Raw genomic sequence first — 24,306 nt, forward strand, 5'->3', positions numbered from 1 at the left:
ATATATATATATATATATATATAAATACATAATAATATATAATTATAATATAAGATAAACAATATATATATAATTATAATATAAGATAAATAATATATATATATATAATTATAATATAAGATAAATAATATATATATATATTATTTATCTTATATTATTATATATTATTATGTATTATTTATTTATATTTTTATATTATTATTATTTATTTTTTATTTTTAATAAAATATCAAATAAAAAATAAGCTTTGCTTCTTCCTACTCCTTTTGGACATGTGGAACTGTGAACTGATTTATGTGATTACCATTACCATAATATAAATGTAAATAAATAAACATATGCATATATATATATTAAGATAAGCGGTAGAAAATGAATGAATGAATAATAGTAACAGTAACAGTAATTCTACTGTCTAATGTTTGTTAAAAAAAACAATTCTTAAACAGTTCTTAGCCTTAGGTCCCAAAATGGTGCGCTGGAAGCTAGCTGGGATAGGCTCCAGCACCCCCGCAACCCTCGTGAGGATAAGCGGTAGAAAATGAATGAATGGTAACAGTAATTCTACTGTCTAATTGTTGTTTAAAAAACAGTTCTTAGCCTTAGGTCCCAAAATGGTGCGCTCGAAGCTAGCTGGGATAGGCTCCAGCTTTACTGAAGCTTTAACAGCCTCCAGAAAGCGAACGGCTAAGATACCAAGGCTTTCAAAGCCTTATCTGTTAGCTTCCTGACCAGACGTGACCCGCATGTCCAACAAGGGGCCTTGATGAGCATCAAAATGTGCCGAAATCTACTTGTGATTCAGGACTTGCCCGTGTCCAGACAGGGTGGATCTGTTCTCAGGGTGTCATACTTCACCCTGCTGAGTTCGGCGTAGTCGTTAGGCGGCACACAAGTAAAGGAAGTACATTTATTATGAAGGAGGATACAGACAGTGTTGCTTGAAAGCGCATACAAACCAATTTGGATGATGTGTAAAATACAACCCAATTATGCAAATTAAATTTATGTGCTGTCGGGTGCTGGGCAAAAATGAGCTTAGCGTCACAGGAGGCCCGGGCACTGCTACCGTGCCCATAAATTCCCTTCCTGGAGCTTATCCAGGTTTGGACTTTTAACTAAATTACCAGGAAAAGCTTTGGCGCTCCATTCCAGGAATAACATACACAACACAGCATCGGTACACTTCATTTCTGCGTTTAACGCCATACGTCGCCCGATGCAAATGAGCGTCTGTTCTATATCCAGGTCCGGACACTGGAAGCACCGTGCAAGTCCGCTCGCTGTTTGTACATATTAGACTTGCTAATCACATGCTAATGCCGCACAGTGTGTCAGAGTTGCGAGGCGAGGCGGCTTCGGAATGGTAATCAGCCAGTTGGACCGCAACAAAGAGGCTGATTATGGAAGTAACCCCCTTTTTTTTCCCCCACCACCACTACCGCAAACCCGGATTCCAGCACTCGCCGGTACAGTTTCTCTCGAAAGTCTTCTTGAAATCAATTCGTTTCACATTCTAGCTTTTTTTTTGTTTGTTTTTTACAGAATAGTGAGTTTAATGCGAGGGATTTTCACACAAATTCAATCAATCAATAAGGTGAAGCATGCAAATCCATCCTTCTTGCTAAGCTTTTAATACAGTAGTATCAGAAAAATATCTTCTTTTTTCAAGTAGATGTAAAAATGTTTTTTATAGTGCTAAAATAAAAAAATCCTACTGAAAAAAATGTTTTTTTTAATTTAAAGTTTTTTTTTTGTTTTTTTTAAATTTGTTTATTGTGGTCTGATTTTTGTAAAAAAATTTAAATTTCAATGTATTTAATAAATACAATAATTATTATATAATAAATACAACCAGGCTAATAATCCATCCTTCTTGCTAAGCTTTTAATACAGTAGTATCAGAAAAATACCTTCTTTTTTCAAGTAGATGTAAAAATGTTTAAGAATTTTTATAGTGCTAAAATAAAAAATCCTACTGAAAAAAATGTTTTTTTTAAATTTGTATTTTATTTAATTTATTTGTTTATTGTGGTCTGCTTTTTGTAAAAAAAAAAATTCAATGTATTTAATTATACAATAATTATTATATAATAAATACAACCAGGCTAATAATCCTAACAGTAGCATTTGACATTATTCTTATTGTTACTAATTTTCTATTACAAAAATGTAATGGTTGTTGTCTGTTTTGACTTGAAAAATTTATGTAAATAATAAATAAATAATGAATGCACAAAATAATTATTGTTATATAATTTTGATTATTTTTTATTATTTAGATTATTTATTTTAACAAATAATTTTATATTTAAAATAATATTTGCACTATTGTGGTTTGTTACATTATAAAATGTATTATAAAATGAAATAATTATAAAAAATATTAACAGTTTGCATTTTATTTTTATATTTATTTATTATATTATTAATTATTTATATTTTTTTATTATTATAAGTTAACTTTTTATACATTTTTTATGAACCTAGAACTGAGAAAATGTTCCTGTAAAAACTCCCCATCTGGCCCAGCTTATAATTGATGAATTCCTCCATAGCACACCTTCTTTATTTTTACATTTTCCCAAAAAGTGTGGAGCTAAGCAGGGTGGGAAGCGGATTCCTCAGCGAGTGGGAACGCTTCCCATCCGCCTCCATTCACACACTCTGCAGCCACTTAGCATAGCCTTTGAAATACCATCGCTGCAATTATGATGTTTTCTTTCATGGAGTGGGCCAAAGATTAAGTTTCGTGCATATCGGGTCGCCCGTTAGTTGTGGCGGCCAAGTGTTGCAGCTGCAAATGGTCCGTGTTGGCGTAACGTGGACCCTGAAGAAATTCTTAACTATTCCCTCGCCTCCTCCTCCAGGTGTTCCTGCACCGTCTCAACCAATACGCCGCCACCAAGATGGACAAGAACATCACAGAGGAAACGGTCAAGGTGAGAAAAAAATGTAGTAGGCAACCAGGAAGCAGATGTTAATGTCATCTATTTATAAGCCGTTCCAGCTGGGGGACATCATACAGGATGCGCTGGCTTGGAGGTAAACACTAGTGGATATTTACTGCACAACCCGGAGCTTTTTCAAAATAGACTCACTAGTTTATGTTGTGTTTGGGAACACGTCGTCCCCGAGAGGATTTAGGATGAGGTCGCTGGTGTGTCACCTCGCAAAAAACTGAGAAAAACTTTCTTAATTCATGTGTGAAATGAGACGATTAAAGCGAACTTGTTCCCTTGTTCCCTACCACATGTTCCCTTATGCCTTAGTATCGATTCCATTCCAACGCAACTCCTCTTTGACATCCACTAATAAACCTTTGACCTCTGGGCTGTCCGTAAAGTTGTTTATATGTTTATTTACACGTGTCGGTTTCAGGTTAGGATGTCAGTGCAGAAAGGTCACAGGGTAACGTGAGTGGGGAAAAACAAAACAAAATGTTGCCTTTTACCACATTTGGTTACATTTAGCTTAAGCTAAAATGAAGCCTCGCTACAAACAACCGGTAGTTATTCATAGTTATAATATAGAAAATCTGTTTATGACCTTATAAATGCGTTTTTTTATTTTTAGAGCCCTCTAGTCATGAAATAGCACCCCTATAGTCAACTTTACAGTTTTATTACCCAGTATGTGACAAAATTTAAATTTAAATTAAATAATAATTAATAATAATGATTACATAAATAATAATTTAATATTTTTAATAAATTATTAAATAAATAATTATTAGATAATAATTAAATAAATAAATAAAAAATAAATTATTAAATAAATAATTATTAGATAATAATTAAATAAATAAATTCTTTAAAAATAAATTATTAAATAAATAATTATTAAATGATAATTAATAATAATTAAATAATTAATAAATACATAAATAAAAAGCTAAACTACATTAGGAAAGCAGGAAGTGAACAAATGTTTTATTATTATTTATTTATATTTATTATTAAATTTAAATTTAAAAAACTGAAACTATATTATGAAAGCAGGAAGTGAACAAATGTAACAGTTACTGATTGTAAAAGTACCAGATGGAGGGGTAGGATTTAATAAGCTTTGCTTCTTCCTACTCCTTTTGGACATGTGGAACTGTGAACTGATTATGTGATGCATTCAAGTGTAATCTGATGCATGTTCAAATGAAATAAAACCATTACCATTACCAATATAGTAGAAATAATAAGAGAAAATAAGATGTATATACACTCACACATGCTAGCATTAGCAGATTTTGTTGTTTCCTTTTTGTTTTTTTTAAACTACTAGTACTTCCTGTGGTGGCTCTTGTCTTATCAATGACCAGTACAGAATACTACATACCACAATATGTCCTTAAATGCATTTTCTGAAAGTCTTATATTTGTACTTTTATTAATCTTGTCCTTTTTATGCTTGAAAATGCTTAATTTATGCTGAAAATGTGTACAGTTTGCTTAAATTTGCATATTTTTTGACGACTAACAGGCATTAGTCAACCACAAAACAGTGATGGTTTATTACTTAATGTGTTTTTTTGAAACCGTGACAGTGAAAATGTGAAATTGGAGCCTTGAAGTGGCAATGGCCGACTCCCATACGCACCGTACACAGCAAGTTTTATGAAGCAGACTTTGATGAGTTTGGTGTGGAAGAACCCCAACAAACTGTTTTTGTTTTTGTTTGCTTCAAAATTTCTTTTTTTTTTTCCTCTCTCAGGTGTTGTTCTCCAACATTGTGGACATCCTGGCGGTGCACAGAGACTTCCTGTCCATGGTGGAGGAGCTGCTCCAGCCCGACCCGCACGCTCACCACGAGATCGGCCGCTGCTTCTTGCACTTTGTGAGTTATTGTTGCAATACTACGATATTCTATACAAGCATATGACTTATCACAAGCAAATGTGTTTATTGCTCCAGGCTGTAAAGAGTCCAAGAATAAATTTGATCTGACTTAAGACTCAAAGGGGAATCAAATCAAAAAGTTTGATTCCGACCTCTCCCTTCATGTGGAATCCATTAGCTCATTCCTAGAAAACAGGATGGAAATACAGTACAGTTAATCAAATCACGAAAACTACAGAAGCTTATGCATAATAGTCGAGCATGATTTGTTTTTGTTTTTCCCCATCAAAAGTTTAGAGACACTTCCTAATACAAATGAATAAGAAGGTGTCTCCAAACTTATGACCGGCACTGTACACATTTAATGATAGATAAAAAAATTTTTTTTTCTTTTGCAGAGGAGTCGTTTCCAGATTTACGACGAGTACTGCGGCAATCACGAGAAAGCTCAGAGGTTGCTGCTGGAGCTCAACAAGATCCGAAGCGTCCGTACGTGCTTGCTGGTGAGAGGACATTCATTCATTCATTTTCTACCGCTTTTTCCTCATGAGGGTCGCAGGGGGTTGCTGGAGCCTATCCCAGCTGTCTTCAGGCGAGCGGCGGGGTACACTGGTCGCCAGCCAATCACAGGGCACATATAGACAAACAACCATTCACACTCACATTCATACCTATGGACAATTTGGAGTCGCTAATTAACCTAGCATGTTTTTGGAATGTGGGAGGGAGCCTATCCCAGCTGTCTTTGGGCGAGAGGCGGGGTACACCCTGGACTGGTCGCCAGCCAATCACAGGGCACATTTAGACAAACAACCATTCACACTCACATTTATACCTATGGACAATTTGGAGTCGCTAATTAACCTAGCATGTTTTTTTGGAATGTGGGAGGAAACCGGAATACCCGGAGAAAACCCACGCATGCACGGGGAGAACATGCAAACCGAGGGTGGAATTGAACCCTGGTTTCCTAGCTGTGAGGTCTGCACGCTAACCACTAGACCGCCCGGTGAGAGGACACCCGAACTTAAAAACATTTAAACATTTAAAAACAAAATAATTATAGAAATAGAAAATCCTCGTAAGGCTCTTTAATTCGGTATGCGACTCCATTTGGCTTCTTGACATTTTTCGAACCTGAACTTTGACCTTAAAATACAGGAAATACACTATTTCAGTGTGATGTAACGGGGCTTTAAAATACATTTTTGTGTCTTCGCCCATAAAAAGCTTAACATCAACTTACCCTTATAGTTCCACAAACACAAAATCACCCACACACATCAGGCCGTGGACAGTGTCAAATCCTGTCCCAGTGTGCGTATGAGTGAGCGAGACAGCTGTCGTGCGGGGGTAGACTTCCTCTTCCTGTCCCGTCGAGACTTCCACAACGGGAGCATCATGTACTATATGGCGCTAGAAGAAAAAAAAAAAAAAAAGATGGCCGCGTGCCTGCTTGCTGGATATACTCAACCTTTTGTTTTGATTCTGCAACGACGCTATGACCTTTTCTGTAGCTGTGAATGGCAAATTAAACACGTATATGTTATACATACATGCATGTATTTAATGTAAACAAAGCTATTTATAGGCTCCGGCATACCCGCAAAGAACATGGATGTATGGATGAGCTATTCAGCACACAATTAATAAATGTAGTGATATAAACATAAATTTTGTCTTTCTAACATATTTAATTAAGGTAAAATGTAGTGCACTCCTTCACTGTCACCACTAGAGGCGCTGTTGGTTCCGTCTCAGCCACTTTGCGGTCGAAAAAAGCTCATAACACAACCTCACCTATGATAAATTGGGTTGCATCCACTCTTACGACATTGAACAGCATTAGTCGGCAACAAAGGGAAACAGAAGTTCAGAACATTCGCGGGAATTTTTTATTATTAGACAGCTACTTCCCCCTGGCCGTCAGACTGCTTGAATGCCAAATAAGCAGCTTTACCTGCCCCACACGCACACGCAAAACTTTACATTATTATTATTTATTCTAAATTATTTCAATTATTTGTACAAATTACTATCTCTCTCTATCTCTATCTCTCTATCTATCTCTCTCTCTATCTCTCTCTCTCTATCTATCTCTAGCGCTCGCTCTATCTGTAGCTCTCTCTATCTGTAGCTCTCTCTATCTCTCTCTATCTCTATCTCTATCTCTCTAGCTCTCTTTATCTCTCTCTCTATCTATCTCTCTATCTCTATCTCTCTATCTGTAGCTCTCTCTATCTGTAGCTCTCTCTATCTGTAGCTCTCTCTATCTCTAGCTCTCATCTCTCTCTCTATCTCTCTCTCTCTAGCTCTATCTCTAGCTCTCTATCTCTCTCTATCTGTAGCTCTCTATCTCTCTCTATCTCTATCTCTAGCTCTATCTCTCTAGCTCTCTCTATCTCTATCTCTATCTCTATCTCTAGCTCTCTCTCTAGCTCTCTCTATCTGTAGCTCTCTCTATCTCTAGCTCTCTCTATCTCTCGCTCTCTCTATCTCTCGCTATCTCTATCTCTAGCTCTCTAGCTCTCTCTCTCTCTCTCTATCTCTCTAGCTCTCTCTATCTCTCTAGCTCTCTCTATCTGTAGCTCTCTCTATCTCTCTCTATCTCTCTCTATCTCTCTCTCTATCTCTCTAGCTCTCTCTATCTCTCTAGCTCTCTCTATCTGTAGCTCTCTCTATCGCTCTCTCCATCTCTCTCTCTATCTCTAGCTCTCTCTCTATCTCTAGCTCTCTCTCTCTCTCTAGCTCTCTCTCTCTCTCTAGCTCTCTCTCTAGCTCTCTCTCTAGCTCTCTCTCTAGCTCTCTCTCTAGCTCTCTCTCTATCTATCTATCTCTCTCTATTTCTCTATATATCTAAAGAATGATGTTAAAAAAATATCAATAAATCAGTAGATTTAATGTTAATTTTTCTAATATTTTCTCAAATGCCTATTCCTGATTAAAAATAAAGCATTAAAAGTAAATAATATTAAATTAACAGTATTATAATGTAACTACAATGATTTTGTTGGATGTTGAAGATCCACCACATTCATTTTCATTTTCAATTTTGCGTGGGAACAAACTTGGGAACAAACAGCACACAAAGCAAGGTCGATACACGCATGCTTGGAAGAGTTTGGTGTGGAAGAACCCCAACAAACACTGTCAAGCGACTCCATATTTCCTTATCATGTCCAGGTGTCCCAATACTTCTGACTGTGTCTATTCTAGAACTGCATGTTGCTGGGAGGTCGAAAAAACACAGAGGTTCCACTGGAGGGGTACCTGGTGGCCCCCATTCAGAGGATCTGCAAGTACCCTCTGCTTCTACGAGTGAGTATTCCGCCGCCGCCATTCCATCAACCGCATCATTCATACCTGCCCTCCCCCTGCTCGCTCATTCTGAAATTTCCGTTTCGCCTCGCTCCAGCGATACTCAACCCGCGTTCAAAGCCTCATTTGAAGTCGAGCCATCCGAGCGTCTCTATATGTCATTCATCCTCGTTTATTAACTCAGCCAGACGTTGTCCAAACAGCCACCAGGATGGACTCACAGATGGAAGAATAATAAAGTTGGGAATTTGACGCCCGGACGCATTGAAGACGCACAGCTGCTCTCCGCTGTAAAATGTGTCAGATTGCCTTCCTGGACTCTGTAAATCAGTTGGATGGAAGCCGATATGCTGAATGTATGTCTATATGTTTAGATAGCGACCATTTAAAAGCCATGTTCGATGTGTTATGCTTGTAATTTCTCCATTGTTAGACTCCCATGAGAATGTGAATACTAAAACCTGACGCTAATTGGAACCCCCGGAGGTTGTTTTCGTTTGTAGGCCATGCAACCGGGTGTCATATAATGACTAGTTTTTGGAATTTTGGTGTAATAACTTTCAAAATACGGCTGCACAGTGGACGAGTGGTTAGCACAGGACTCGCAGCTAGGAGACCTGAGTTCGATTCCACCCTCAGCCATCGGTTGATGGTGCTTCACTGAAAGTAGCCTTTAATTAGTGCATTTACGGTGTCATATAATGAGTAGGTTTTTGGAATTTTGGTGTAATAACTTTCAGAATACGGCTGCACGGTGGTCGAGTGGTTAGTGTGCAGGACTCACAGCTATGAGACCCGAGTTCGATTCCGCCATCGGTTGATGGCGCTTCACTGAAAGTAGCCTTTAATTAGTGCATGTAGGGTGTCATATAATGAGTAGTTTTTGGAATTTTGGTGTAATAACTTTCAGAATACGGCTGCACGGTGTTGAAGTGGTTAGCGTGCAGGACTCACAGCTCGGAGACCTGAGTTTGATTTCACCCTTGGCCATCAGTTCTCCCCGTGCATGTGTGAGTTTTCTCCGGGTACTCCGGTTTCCTCCCACATTCTAAAAACATGCTAGGTTGCTAACATGCTAATTGGCTACTCCAAATTTTTTCTATACTTTTTTCGCTAGTATTTGTTAATTTTCTTCTCATAATATATGACATGGGGCTGTACGGCGGGCGAGTGGTTAGCGCTCAGGCTTCACAGCTAGGAGACCCGAGTTCAATTCCACCCTCAGTGCATGAGTGGGTTTTCTCCGGGTACTCCGGTTTCCTCCCACATTCTAAAAACATGCTAGGTTGCTAACATGCTAATTTCTGACTCCAAATTTTTTCTATACTTTTTTTTGTTTTTGTTAATTTTCTTCTCATAATATAAGACATGGGGCTGCGCGAGTGGTTAGCGTTCAGGCCTCACAGCTAGGAGACCCAAGTTCAATTCCACCCTCGGCCATCTCTGTGTGGAATTTGCATGTTCTCCCAGTGCATGAGTGGGTTTTCTCCGGGTACTCTGGTTTCCTCCCACATTCTAAAAACATGCTAGGTTGCTAACATGCTAATTGGTGACTCAAAATTGGTATGAATGTGAGTGTGAATGGTTGTTTGTCTATATGTGCCCTGTGATTGGCTGGCCACCAGTCCAGGGTGTACCCCGCCTCTCTCGCCCGAAGACAGCTGGCATAGGCTCCAGCACCCCCGCGACCCTCTTGAGGACAAACGGTAGAAAAGACGTGTGCTACTGCCCCACTGCAAGCTGTTTTTTTTCGAAATTATGCAAGAATAACACATGTGATCTTCATGTGTCCAGGAGCTGCTAAAGAGGACCCCCAAGAAGCACAACGACTTCACCCTGGTGCACGAGTCCCTGCAGGTGATGAAAGCCGTGTGCTCCAGCATCAACGAAGCCAAGAGGCAAATGGAAAAGCTGGAGATCTTGGAAGAATGGCAGTCCCACATCGAGGGCTGGGAGGTGAGTTTATTTTATGTTTTTTAATTTGCAGTCAATCCCCCACGCCAACCTGGAACGTCATGACTTATTTAAAACCACTTAGCCTTCTGCCACCAATTGAGCCACAAGTAGTGGCGGCGGTGGCGTAGCCTTCAAGGCCTTCTTGTTCTCTGCCGGGAACAATGACTCCTATTCACAACGGACAAATGCTTTCCGCTTGGACGAGCCAGAGGTTGAACTCATTTCATGCTTTTTAGGGTGACTCCTTTTCGTCTTGTCCCTCAAGATTAGCTTTCGTCTTCTAATTAGGTTAGTTGATCAGCGATGGGGGCTCACATTGTCACTGACTTATTGACATGCCCCGAGCGTCTTCACATGTTTATAAACATGCTTTTTGTCTTATATATACTGTTAATACTTGCCTAATACTGAAATAAAATGAACAGAAGTAGAGGAAGAGGAAGAATGGAGGGAGGCTGACGTCATTGCAGCAAAAATACAAAACAAATACAAGTAAAAAAGGGGGGGAAACACAAAATCTAACATGCTTTTTGTCAGTGCTGACGCTTATATATATACTGTTAATACTTGCCTAATACTGAAATAAAATGAACAGAAGTAGAGGAAGACAAATAATGGAGGGAGGCTGACGTCATTGCAGCACAAATACAACTGAAAAAGGGGGGAAAACACAAAATCTAACATGCTTTTTGTCAGTGCTGACGCTTATATATACTGTTAATACATGCCTAATACTGAAATAAAATGAACAGAAGTAGAGGAAGAATGGAGGGAGGCTGACGTCATTGCAGCACAAATACAACTGAAAAAGGGGGGAAAACACAAAATCTAACATGCTTTTTGTCAGTGCCGACGCTTATATATATATATATACTGTTAATACTTGCCTAATACTGAAATAAAATGAACAGAAGTAGAGGAAGAGGAAGAATGGAGGGAGGCTGACGTCATTGCAGCACAAATACAAAACAAATACAACTGAAAAAGGGGGGAAAACACAAAATCTAACATGCTTTTTGTCAGTGCTGACGCTTATATATACTGTTAATACTTGCCTAATACTGAAATAAAATGAACAGAAGTAGAGGAAGAATGGAGGGAGGCTGACGTCATTGCAGCACAAATACAAAACAAATACAACTGAAAAAGGGGGGGAAACACAAAATCTAACATAAGAGTGCCCATGATTGTATAAACAAAGAACATAAAACGGAAACAATAATAATGATAATAATAATAATAATAATAATAAATGGGCCTTGAACTAAGTGCTAAAAAGTGTCGTGCATGTGTCTCTCTCACCAGTATGTAACACAGCAAGAGTGTAAATATTGACATTCCCCTGTCTGGGACTAATAAAGGGTTCTTATAGAACCTAAATAGCTGTGTACTTTATCTATTAATAAAGTATCCAAGCTAAAAATAGCTATGTTTTTAGCGTAATGTGATGAGAAAGAGGCCCAGTGTTGGGCGTGGTGACACAGTCCTGGCTGTGGTTTTCCCTCAGTACTTTTTATTAATTGTAAACATGAGCTCATTGCAGGGGGGGGGGGCGCCTCTGTGGGTTCTGCCTCTATAGCTCTTAATGATTTGGAACCAAGAAAAGCAGGAAAAATACACCCGGGGGACGTCGGGATGGACTGTTTTTCCCGTTTACGCTCGTAAGGACCGCCATGCCTCCTTTTCACCTAGCGTGGGCGGGACGGGGGGGGACGGCCGTCGTGGTCAGCGTTCATTCATCACGGTTGTAATTTCCAGTTGCGCGTTTCACCTCGCATTCCGTCCTTAATTAATATTCTTTTAAAAAAGACTCCACTTGACTTTTGAGGGCTGCTCGACTTTGCCAATAAAAACCTTTTTTCTATTATATATTGTCATAAATTAAAAAAACATCTCTGTCATTCCCAATTCATCATCCTTCTCGCCGGTGTTATTTCTGGCCTTCGACAAAGTAGAGAGTTGACTTGAAAATGAAGCTAAATGAGGATTTAAACGTCTGCTTTCATTTTATGATGGAAGGAATGAAGGTGACGTCGACAGGACAAACAGCTGACAAAACACTTTTCATTCAAATACTTGGAAAGTATGCCCTTTTTTGTTATTTGGCATGTTTTGATATTTTAATAATATACCAGTATAATATATTTAATATATTTATATTTATTTTAATAATCTATATTATGAATATAATATTGTTAAACACAATATTTATTAGTATTTTTTAATAAATTAAATTTTTTCTAGATTCTATTCATGAAATATCAGCATATTTAAGTTTTTTTATTTTACTAACTTCCCCCAAAATATTTAATAATTATACAAATTATTTTATATTAACTATAATTATAATATAATTGCAATTATATTATTTCTTTATTTTTTTTACAGGATAATGATTGTAATTTTCTTGAAAATGTTTATTATTATTATTATGAAAGTTAATTATAATTTCTTTCAATGGAATTATTTTGTAGGAATTTTTTGGGGTGAAAATCTGAAAGGCTTAAAAATATAAAATATATTTAATAAATACTACTAATAATATAATAATAATAATAATGATAATAATAAATAATTATATAAAAATAATATTATCTATAAAAATAATTAATAGAAAAAATAATAATACATATAAATAAAATATAAATATTAACAAATAAAATTTCCTTTTGTGTAATCCTTAACATACAATCATTAATTGTACAAATACATTGTATTTCTAATGGTAACATAGCACTACAATACAAAGTAAAGGCACTAGCTGATTGGCCTAAACCAGTCACATGATACCACGGCCTAATTGTGATGCATGTTGCATCTGTTTCCACTTAAATGTGAAGCTCCCAAATATGGTTCCTTGTCCTATAAAAGGACTACGTGGGGCTGAAACATTAAGGTGAAATATGGACGAACATGCAGATGCTAATTTGAGGGCCGTTGTGGCGTTCAAGGCACCGTTGGCCTTTCCCGCTCACACATTTGCAGCCTGCTAACGACTTTAACATCTGTGCGGGGTCCTGGATGCTAAAAGGGCCTTGAAAGAGCAATAGAATTTAAAAAGGTGACTGAATGACATGGAGGCATAGAGGAGATGAAGTGGTCGGAACCATAAAAAAAAAGGGCGCGGAGACGGGAGAATGAAGGAACATGCAGTTTTTCGGAAGTTATTTTTAGCGGTGAGGATCCAATCAAACGTGGGGCATAAACTCCCAAGGAAAGGAAGGTGAAGGAAGAGACATTTACTATAGTGTGACCCCGGCAGGATGTTATTCTACGGGGGCGCCATTAACCGCGGCGCATTTTTTTTTTAAAGTACCGCAGCAATCTGCTCAGAGGAAGCGGCTGGCGTTTTTTTCTTCACGCCCCTCCGAGACATTGAAGCGGAAAGGCAGGGGTGTTGTAATCTCCTGTTCCGTGTGTGAATATTCAATTTGCACAAGAACCTCCTCCTTTTCTTCTCAACATAAATGTTCATCTCATCTTTTTTGTTTTTATAACCTAACCTCTCTCCTCCATATGTCTTCCATCAGGGCTCCAATATCACCGACACGTGCACTGAGATGCTCATGCAGGGCGTCCTGCTGAAGATTTCTGCCGGGAACGTGCAGGAGAGGATTTTCTTCCTGTTTGACAAGCTCCTGGTCTACTGCAAGAAGAAAAACAGGTGCTTGCCTGCGGTTATTTCGATTGTTTTATGTTTTCATTTCTGATTTACACGCATCATAAACACCATAGGATTTATCCACTCTTCACTCCTTTGGTCTCTTTTTATCCAAAAGTCATTTTTTTAGTGAGGAAGTGGTAATAAAAATGAAGCAGTATCCAGTAGAAGTGTTTTTGGCAGACACCAACTCTTCTATATGGTATGCGGTACACAAAGTGTATCCAAAATTTTGCTTAAATAACACGACAGGTGAGACGCTGAATTGAATGCATTTTTTGGTAACGTTCTGAGCTCCTGTGTACGTGCCAATAATGTATTGTAATGCAGCAGTACTGTTTATTTATTCATTCATTTTCTACCGCTTATCCTCATGAGAGTCACGGGGGGGGGGTGCTGGAGCCTATCCCAGCTGTCTTGACTCTGACTGGTCGCCAGCCAATCACATGGCACATATAGACAAACAACCATTCACACTCATATTCATACCTATGGACAATTTGGAGTCGGCAATTAGCATGTTAGCAACCTAGCATGTTTTTGGAATGTGGGAGGAAACCGGAGTACCCAGAGAAAACCCACGCATGCACGGGGAGAACATACAAACTCCACACAGAGAGTGTGGAATTGAACTAGGGTCTCCTACCTATGAGGCCTGCGTGCTAACCACTCATTCACCGTGCAGCCCCCCTTCTTTCTTTCATCACAAACACAAAGTTTGTTTCTACCTTTTTTTTCCATTCTTTAGTAATCAGTAGTAGAACATCCGGAAGTTTTGGGAAAATATCAGTTCCCGACTAAAAAAGGAACAGAAAAAGACATAAATGTCACTTTGACACATCAATGGCATGTTTTTGGAATGTGGGAGGAAACCGGAGTACCTGGAGAAAACCCACGCATGCACGGGGAGAACATGCAAACTCCACACAGATATGGCCGAGGGTGGAATTGAACTCGGGTCTCCTGGCTGTGAGGCCTGTGCGCTAACCACTTGAGCACTGTGCAACCCCTCCTTCTTTCATCACAAACAAAAAGTTTGTTTCTACCTTTTTTCCCGTTCTTTAGTAATCAGTAGTAGAACTTCTGGAAGTTTTGGGAAAATACCAGTTCCCGACTAAAAGACAAACATTCATTCATTTTCTACTGCTTTTCCTCACGAGGGTCACGGGGGTTGCTGGAGCCTATCCCAGCTGTCTTCAGGTGAGAGGCGGGGTACACCCTGGACTGGTCGCCAGCCAATCACAGGGCACATATAGACAAACAACCATTCACACTCACATTCATACCTATGGACAATTTGGAGTCGCTAATTAACCTAGCATGTTTTTGGAATGTGGGAGGAAACCGGTGTACCTGGAGACATGCACGGGGAGAACATGCAAATGCGAGGGTGGAATTGAACTCGAGTCTCCTAGCTGTGAAGCATACACGCTAACCACTTCATCACCGCGCACCCCCTTTTTTCATCACAAACAAAAAGTTTGTTTCTACCTTTTTTTCGTTCTTTAGTAGTAGAACATCCGGAAGTTTTGGGAAAATATCAGTTCCCAACTAAAAAAGAAACGACACAAAAAAGACATAAATGTCACTTTGACACATGCAGTATTTTTTAGTCTTGTGACAGCTGAAATATATAAAAAAGGGTTGTTTTTTTAGGGATGTTTCATACTGGCTATTTTTTTTTTGCTGAAAATTACATTATTTAAAAAAATGTAATTGTTACTTTTGTTCTTTCAAGGCGTTTAAAAAACAGCAAGACAGCCACAGAGGGACCTCGCTACTTATTCAGAGGCAGAATCAACACAGAAGTGATGGAAGTGGAAAATGTGGACGACGGCACGGGTAAGTGAGGCATCATTTCGGAGGATCTCTAAGAGTAGAGTCATTGAGTGTGTGTGTGTGTGTGTGTGTGTGTGCGCGCTCCACTGCGGCAACACACTGATCGTTTGTGTCCCTTGGCCTGGCGTAACCTCTGATTATCACTTTTATTTGTGGAAGCCATCATTTCCTGCGCATGGTCACTCCACTGGGCGTGTTTTCCGAGTGATGGATGTGTTGGGCTCCATCAGAGGCTTCATCAACGCCCCAGGCAGGTGGCGGTGGCGGCCCGTGGATGCCCCGCCCCCACGGGCAAACGCAACTCTGAGCCAACAAGTGAATTACAGCTCGGGTTTCTTCCACAATGAAGGCGCTGGGAGGTTGACAAAATGCCCTCAAGGCTTTTGCCAAATAGAGGTTGCCACATAGTGGCGCTGATGATGATTGGCAGGGGTTTGTTACACCCTTACAGGGGAAAGTGTCTGCTTTTCAAATGCCATTTTACATTGCTGCCAAGGACCTGGAATTTCCTTCCACTGTAGCTTTTTACCCAGGATAAACACGCCAAATTGGACGGAAATACTATTTATTTTCAGGGTTTTCTTATTCTAGAAAGCAGGCATTTGAGGAAATTAATATGAATATTTATCCATCACTCAATCCATTATACAACTTTCTGTAATATATATATTAAATTAATTATTATATTATATTATATATAATATATATTTTACTCAGAAAATTAAATTTTTCTTTTTAATTTGATCAATATTATTAATGTCATCAAAGCTCTCATCAAAAGTGTACCCCCAACAAATTATTCTCATAAAATTTTTATCAGCTAATATTGACTTATCATAAAATTACTGTTTTATTTTACTCAGAAAATTACATTTTTCTTATTAATTTGATCAATATTATTCATATAAAAAGTGTAACCCCAACAAATTTTTCTCATAAACTTTTTATCAGATAATATTGACTTATCATAATATTACTGTTTTATTTTACTCAGAAAATTAATTTTTTCTTATTAATATGATCAATATTATTAATATCATCAAAGCTCTCATCAAAAGTGTAACCCCAACAAATTATTTTCATAACATTTTGATCAGATAATATTGACTTTTATAATATTACTGTTTTATTTTCCAAAACTTTAATATAACTTTATTCTCATAAAATAACAGGTTGTTTCCAATCATAATATGACTTTATTTTCATAAAAGTACATCTTTTTGTGTAATATTTCACCTTTTTCTGTCAACTTTTAAATATGTTTTTTTTTTGTGGAACTTTGTTTTTAATATTATTTACTTTTTTATTTACTTTATTCTCAGTAAATTCTATTTTTTGTTGTAATTTTGCTACTTTATTTTCCTGCAGCTATACATTTTTCTGATATTTGTATATATTTTTTATGTTATGGCTTTATTCCCTTTTTTCTTACAATATTATGACTATTCTTTTTCTGTAATGTTATGACTTTATTCTCATCACAGTATTTTTAAAAATACTTACTATTACAGCTTAACTCATAAAAATATATATTTGTCTGTTAGTTAAAATATTTAATATTAATAATAATTCATATTAATATAATATTGTGGCATTATTTTCATGAAATATTTCTGTGATATTTTTACTTTTTTCCTCATAAAATTACAACATTTGGGGGGATTTTTTTTAAATGTTATTTAAATACGTCATCATTAAAATATTATTTAAACATTGCTTTCTATTCCACTATTTGGACTTAATTTCCATACAAATAATTCTTTAAATCCTTAATATTGTGACTTTACTTGTGAAACTAATATAATTAGGCATCATATTTCAACTTTATTCTTGTAAAATGTAATTTTTTTTTCTCATATTAAAACTTTTGACTGCTCTTCTGATTATTGATAATGAGAGTACTTAAAGGACAGAATTTGTAATCAATAAGGATTATGTTAACACAGTCAACAAAGACTGTACATTGGCTGTTGTGTTTGGAGACGAGCCCACTCTGCTTTCTACTGTACAAAAAAAAAAAATGTCTTCAGGCATCAGATAACTGTCGTCCATTCTCTACAGCTTCCTGTGCTTTGCGGGGGCCGCTATCACCGCTCCCAATCTTTAGTCATGTAACCCTTTTTTTTTTTAATGTCCTCCTCCTTCTTCTTCTTCTTCTTCTTCTTCTTCTGGCAGCCGACTACCACAGCAGCGGCAACATCGTCAACAACGGCTGGAAGATCCACAACACGGCCAAGAACAAATGGTTCGTCTGTATGGCCAAGACGCCTGAGGAGAAGCAGGAGTGGCTGGAAGCCATCATGAAGGAGAGGGAGCGTAGAAAAAGTATGTTCTTGAAGAAAAAGAACAACAACAACAACAATGTTTAATGTTGTGTATTTGTGTGTAGGTCTGACGCTGGGCATGGAGCAGGACACGTGGCTGATGGTGTCCGAGAAGGGGGAGAAGCTCTACCAGCTCATGAGTAAGGGACACCTCATTAAGGACCGTAAACGCAAACTCAGCACATTCCCTAAGTGCTTCTTGGGAAGGTAAGCATCCTGAGACATTGTGGTGCATCAAGTTAAATACGGAATGATAACACTGTGTTGTTTTATACTGTAGTATCAGTCCACTCGGTCGTGAATTATTGAAGTGTTATGTGTGTGCTGTCAGGGGGGGGCACACTTGTTAAATAAATCACAGCGTTATACGCCAAAATGGCTCCCCTGCGGTGGAGAAGCTTTTGCGGTGCTTGCTGCTTATGATCATCAAATAACATAGAAAGATGGAGGAATTTTTGGCTAACTCATTTTTGCAGAATTGTTGTCATTCGGCCACACTGGAGGCTTTTCCAGCATGAAGCTCCTTTCCTTCATTTTCTTCTTCTTCAGCCATTCAGAGGTGGACTTCCTGGGGTGTTTTGGATCATTGCCCTGCTGTAGAACCCACTTTGGTTTCAGATTGAGGTCATCAATACATGACCGGACATTTTCCTTTAGGTTTTTTTGGTCGAGAGCGGAATTCATGGTTCAATTTATCACAGCAAGTCTCTTAAAACATCACACTACCACCACCATGTTTTTACTGAAACCCACTTTGGTTTCAGATTGAGGTCATCAATACATGACCGGACATTTTCCTTTAGGATTTTTTGGTCGAGAGTGGAATTTATGGTTCAATTTATCACAACAAGTCTCTCAAAACAGCCCCAGACCATCACACTACTACCACCATGTTTTACTGTTGCTATGATGATCTTTTTCTGAAATGGAGCGTTCCAAAAAGATGTTCTTTTTGTTCAGAAGTGATCTTCTAAGGGTCTTTTGTGACCAGAGGTGGACTTCCTGGGGTGTTTTGGATCATTGCCCTGCTGTAGAACCCACTTTGGTTTCAGATTGAGGTCACCAACAGATGGGCCGGACATTTTCCTTTAGGTTTTTTTGGTCGAGAGTGGAATTTATGGTTCCATTTTTCACAGCAAGTCTCTCAAAACATCACACTACCACCACCATGTTTTACTGTTGCTATGATGATCTTTTTCTGAAATGGAGCGTTCCAAAAAGATGTTCTTTTTGTTCAGAAGTGATCTTCTAAGGGTCTTTTGTGACCAGAGGTGGGCTTCCTGGGGTGTTTTGGATCATTGTCCTGCTGCAGAACCCACTTTGGTTTCAGATTGAGGTCACCAACTGATGACCGGACATTTTCCTTTAGGATTTTTTGGCCGAAAGTGGAATTCATGGTTCAATTTATCACAGCAAGTCTCTCAAAACATCACACTACCACCACCATGTTTTACTGTTGCTATGATGATCTTTTTCTGAAATGGAGCGTTCCAAAAAGATGTTCTTTTTGTTCAGAAGTGATCTTCTAAGGGTCTTTTGTGACCAGAGGTGGACTTCCTGGGGTGTTTTGGATCATTGCCCTGCTGTAGAACCCACTTTGGTTTCAGATTGAGGTCACCAACAGATGACCGGACATTTTCCTTTAGGATTTTTTGGTCGAGAGTGGAATTCATGGTTCAATTTATCACAGCAAGTCTCTCAAAACATCACACTACCACCACCATGTTTTATTCTTGCTATGATGATCTTTTTCTGAAATGGAGCGTTCCAAAAAGATGTTCTTTTTTTTCAGAAGTGATCTTCTAAGGGTCTTTTGTGACCAGAGGTGGACTTCCTGGGGTGTTTTGGATCATTGTCCTGCTGCAGAACCCACTTTGGTTTCAGATTGAGGTCACCAACAGATGACCGGACATTTTCCTTTAGGATTTTTTGGTCGAGAGTGGAATTCATGATTCCATTTATAACAGCAAGTCTCTCAAAACAGCCCCAGACCATCACACTACTACCACCATGTTTTACTGTAGCTATGATGATCTTTTTCTGAAATGGAGTGTTCCAAAAAGTTCAGCTTTGGGTGTTTTTCTAAAGGTCTGGGGATGTTCTTTTTGTTTTTGTTCTTTTTGGATGTTTCCTTTTGCCCAGTGTCTTCCATATGATGGAGTCATGAACATGGTTCCATTTATCACAGCAAGTATTCCAGGCCCTGTAGCAGCAAAACAGCCCCAGACCATCACACTACCACCACCATGTTTTACTGTTACTATGATGATCTTTTTCTGAAATGGAGCGTTCCAAAAAGTTCAACTTTGGGTGTTTTTCTGTTCAGAAGTGATTTTTGCCCAATGTCTTCCTTATGATGGAGTCATGAACACTGATCTTAACTGAGGAAGTGAGGCCTGCAGTTCTTTGGATGTTGTTGCGGGGTCTTTTGTGACCAGAGGTGGACTTTGGATCATTGTCCTGCTGCAGAATCCACTTTGGTTTCAGATTGAGGTCACCAACAGATGGCCGAGAGCGGAATTCATGGTTCAATTTATCACAGCAAGTCTTTCAGGCCCTGTAGCAGCAAAACAGCCTCAGACCACCACACTGCCACCACCATGTTTTACTGTTGCTATGATGATCTTTTTCTGAAATGGAGCGTTCCAAAAAGATGTTCTTTGTGTTCAGAAGTGATCTTCCTTATGATGGAGTCATGAACACTGACTTTAACTGAGGCAAGTGAGGCCTGCAGTTCTTTGGATGTTGTTGCAAGGTCTTTTGTGACCAGAGGTGGACTTCCTGGGGTGTTTCGGATCATTGTCCTGCTGTAGAACCCACTTTGGTTTCAGTTTGAGGTCACCAACAGATGACCGGACATTTTCCTTTAGGATTTTTTGGTAGAGAGCAACAATCACAGCAAGTCTTTCAGGCCCTGTAGCAGACCATCACACTACCACCACCATGTTTTACTGTTGCTATGGTGTTCTTTTTGTTCAGTTTTTTTGGATGTTGTTGCAGGGTCTTTTGTGACCTCTTGGTTGGCCAGCCACTCCAGGGAAGGCTCACCTCTCTTCCATTTTTTCAGCATTTCTGGATAATAGCTCTCAATGCTAATCGCTGCAGTCCCAAAGCTTTAAAAATGCCGTTTTCAGACTGATAGAAGTCTTCAAAAGCGTCCAATAAGAAGGATGAGCGTCAAATCAGTTGGTGCACGACAAACGCTGAGATGAATCAAAGCAAGTCAAACCTCACACTCACACTCTTGTTATTTTGAAAAGCGGCGCTCCTGCTGTTGCAGTTGACAACAACGTGCTTCCCGTGTCGTAAATCAAAGTTGGACTCAAACCTTCAAACATTTGTCTGTAGTCAAGGAGCTTTTTCCTCGCAAAACGTGCTCTTATTTTAAGACGGTGATGAATCGCTGCCATTTGGGAAGGATTTGAAATAACATTTTCTTAAGGCGTTGTGGTTTGTTGATATTTAAAGCTGCTACTTGTAAAAAAAAAAATAAAAAATATATAAACAAAAGAAAAGCCAACAACATAAGAACAAAACATTTCACATGCATGTTATGACTGCGTAATAATGACTCCAATTCCACTTCTGTTATTTTTATAAGCCCAAAGTCGGACATACTTGTGGCAGAGTTTACACGGCGCGGTGGTTTTCGGGGAACCTTTTTGGCCCTCGCAGACACCGCCGCATCGCTGGCGGTCTGCAGGAGGAATGGATCTGTCAGCGAAAAAGATTAAAGGATCAAACGTGGTAGAGAGAGAGAGAGAGAGAGAGAGAGGTTTACACAGTGAGAAAGTACGGCGGCTTCTGTTTTAGACATTTTGGGCTAACACCTCGATGACCGATGGAAGGTAACATGACTTGTAAGGACTCCAATTTTTAGCAAATATGACTTTTTGGATTTGACTTGACTTGGATGTGCAAGTCTTTATTTCAGACTTGACTTGCAAAACACTGACTTTCTCCTAGCTCTGTTAAATTAGCCGTTTGCTTGGATTGAAGCTAATTAGCTAGTATCATTCCACTTAAAACCTGCAATAAACAATTTAAACACTTTTAATTAAATTTTAATTAAACAAAATAAACAGCTTTTATCGCTTATAGTCACTGTATGTACGATTACTCGATAAGCACGGCCTTTATTATTGTTATTAATGTTATTAAAAGCTGAAATTAATGACTATTGAGTCCACAATTATGACGCAACAGTTACTAACCTGCTAGCCTAGCTTAAAAAGCTATACAAAAATAGCTAGCTTGTAAAACAGATTTAAAATTTTATTGTTTGTGTAAATTTTTTGTATACCACAATTGTATTGCAGTAAATTTTCATATGTGATATTGCAGAAACCGGAATATTGCTTGTGTAACTACAAAGCTACATCATCATCGCTAATCAGCTAGGTTAGCTTAAGGATGAGAATTGCTTGGCATTTCTGTTTTAGTTTTTGTACGACATGTTAGGAGGGGGGGGGGGGCGGGAATCTATAATTTTGAGAATAAAGTTGTAAATTAACGTGAAAAAAGTCAGACTATTATGAGAATGAGGTCACGTGTTATTGTTTCGTTTTTATCAGCTAGCTAATCAGCTAGCCTAGTTTTAGCCTGACACGAGAAGCAAGGTAATGTCTTATGATGTCTTATGAAGCCGTTTGCTTGGATTGAAGCTAATTAGCTAGCATCATTCCACTTAAAACCAGCAATAAACATAAATTTTTCTGCTTTTATCGCTTATAGTCACTGTATGTACGATTACTCGATAAGCACGGCCTTTATTATTGTTATTCATGTTATTAAAAGCTGAAATTAATGAATATTGAGTCCATAATTATGGCGCAACAGTCACTAACCTGCTAGCCTAGCTTGAAAAGCTATACAAAAATAGCTAGCTTGTAAAACCGATTAAAATTTTGTTATTTAAGTCTCTTTTTGTGGTAAATTTTCATATGTGATATTGCAGAAACCGGAATATTGCCTGTGTAACTACAAAGCTACACTTGCTAATCAGCTAGGTTAGCTTAAACATGAGAATTGCTTGGCATCTCTGTTTTTGTTTTTGTACAACAGAGTGCTAGGACCATATTGGGGGAAAAAAAATCTACGATTTTGAGAATAAAGTTTTAAATTAACGTGAAAAAAAAGTCTATTTTTACTATTATGAGAATGTGGTCACGTGTTATTGTTTTGTTTTATCATCTAGCTAATCAGCTAGCTTAGCTTTAGCCTGACACCTTCTAGTTTCTCAGTATATATTTCGACAACAATGTATCAACAAAATGGAAACATATTAATTATGTAATACCTTAAAATCTCAGTATATATTTCGACAACAATGTATCAACAAAATGGAAACGTATTAACGTCTGGATGGAATAAACCACGCCTTTGTATAAATATCGCCGTTGCTTTGAATTGAACTCCTCTTCCCGTGTCCCCTTTCCTGTTGACAAATTAACATAACTGCAGACTCGTGTTTTTCTTTTACTTGAAGAGCGTGCAATGTCGGGAAGCTCTGAATTCCAGTGTTTATTTGCTTTGCATGGAGAGACGCAACATTAAGAACGTCATCAGATAGCCCTCTTTCTCTCGGGCCACTCACTAAATGATGGACAATTTAGACATTTTAGCTCATTTGGTCCATCACAGGATTACACGCTGTTTGTTGTTTTTGGGATTTAGTTTATTTCCTCCTCCCAGTTGGGAATTAAACAGGAAAATGTTTTCTTTTGACAGTTTCACCTCGGACCTATTTAAATCCCTTCATAGTTGACGGTGTTGCTTTGTGTGTAGAGAATAAACAAAGTTTAGTAAACAAAACACACAAAGCCTGTAACTGTAAATAAGGCATATGTATTCTTCTGAATAAAAAACTACTAATATTAATTCTTATTATAATAATAATCAAAGTATTTTAATTAATGAGCTATTTTTATACTACACAGCACAGTATAATAAAAAAAAACATGAAAAAATACACTAAAAGTACAAAATATTATTATTATTATTTTAAAATGACACCATCTGGCCCTCATAGTGGCTGCGGGGGAAAAAAAAAATTCTGGCCCCTGGACAAATGTAATTGAGGAGCCCTGATATAGGCTTTTTTATGGCTATTTAAAACATATGTCTGGTAGTGAAATGAAAGACATGAAAAACATGAAACAAAAAGAAAATAAAAGATTTAAGAAAGATGGGTTTTATTCATGGTTTTAATATAGCCAGTTTTACGGCTATTTAAACAAAGTGAAATATGTGTTATTTGTCATTTAAGGATCTAAAAATCTGGAAGGGAGCGTTATAGATCAAATACATGAAAGTATATCATGGTTTATGGTGTCTGTTTTATAGCTATTTAAAACAGTTGACAGTGTTTTTTTTT

At 38.0% G+C, this 24,306-nt stretch overlaps 1 protein-coding gene across 6 annotated transcripts in view; it reads left to right on the top strand.

Annotated features, from left to right (window-relative positions):
- prex2 (phosphatidylinositol-3,4,5-trisphosphate-dependent Rac exchange factor 2) overlaps positions 1 to 24,306 on the top strand; it is a 110,524-nt gene that overhangs the window by 37,973 nt on the left and 48,245 nt on the right. For all 6 annotated transcript variants that reach the window (XM_058059627.1, XM_058059628.1, XM_058059625.1 and 3 more), the window contains 9 exons: positions 2,871 to 2,942; positions 4,708 to 4,830; positions 5,231 to 5,335; positions 8,049 to 8,150; positions 9,945 to 10,106; positions 13,637 to 13,770; positions 15,506 to 15,609; positions 17,782 to 17,931; positions 17,996 to 18,137. In XM_058059627.1, coding sequence (XP_057915610.1) covers positions 2,871 to 2,942; positions 4,708 to 4,830; positions 5,231 to 5,335; positions 8,049 to 8,150; positions 9,945 to 10,106; positions 13,637 to 13,770; positions 15,506 to 15,609; positions 17,782 to 17,931; positions 17,996 to 18,137 — 1,094 coding nt within the window. The remainder of the gene's footprint in view (positions 1 to 2,870; positions 2,943 to 4,707; positions 4,831 to 5,230; positions 5,336 to 8,048; positions 8,151 to 9,944; positions 10,107 to 13,636; positions 13,771 to 15,505; positions 15,610 to 17,781; positions 17,932 to 17,995; positions 18,138 to 24,306) is intronic.

Source organism: Doryrhamphus excisus, chromosome 21 (assembly GCF_030265055.1).
Source record: "Doryrhamphus excisus isolate RoL2022-K1 chromosome 21, RoL_Dexc_1.0, whole genome shotgun sequence".
Lineage (NCBI taxonomy): Eukaryota > Metazoa > Chordata > Actinopteri > Syngnathiformes > Syngnathidae > Doryrhamphus > Doryrhamphus excisus.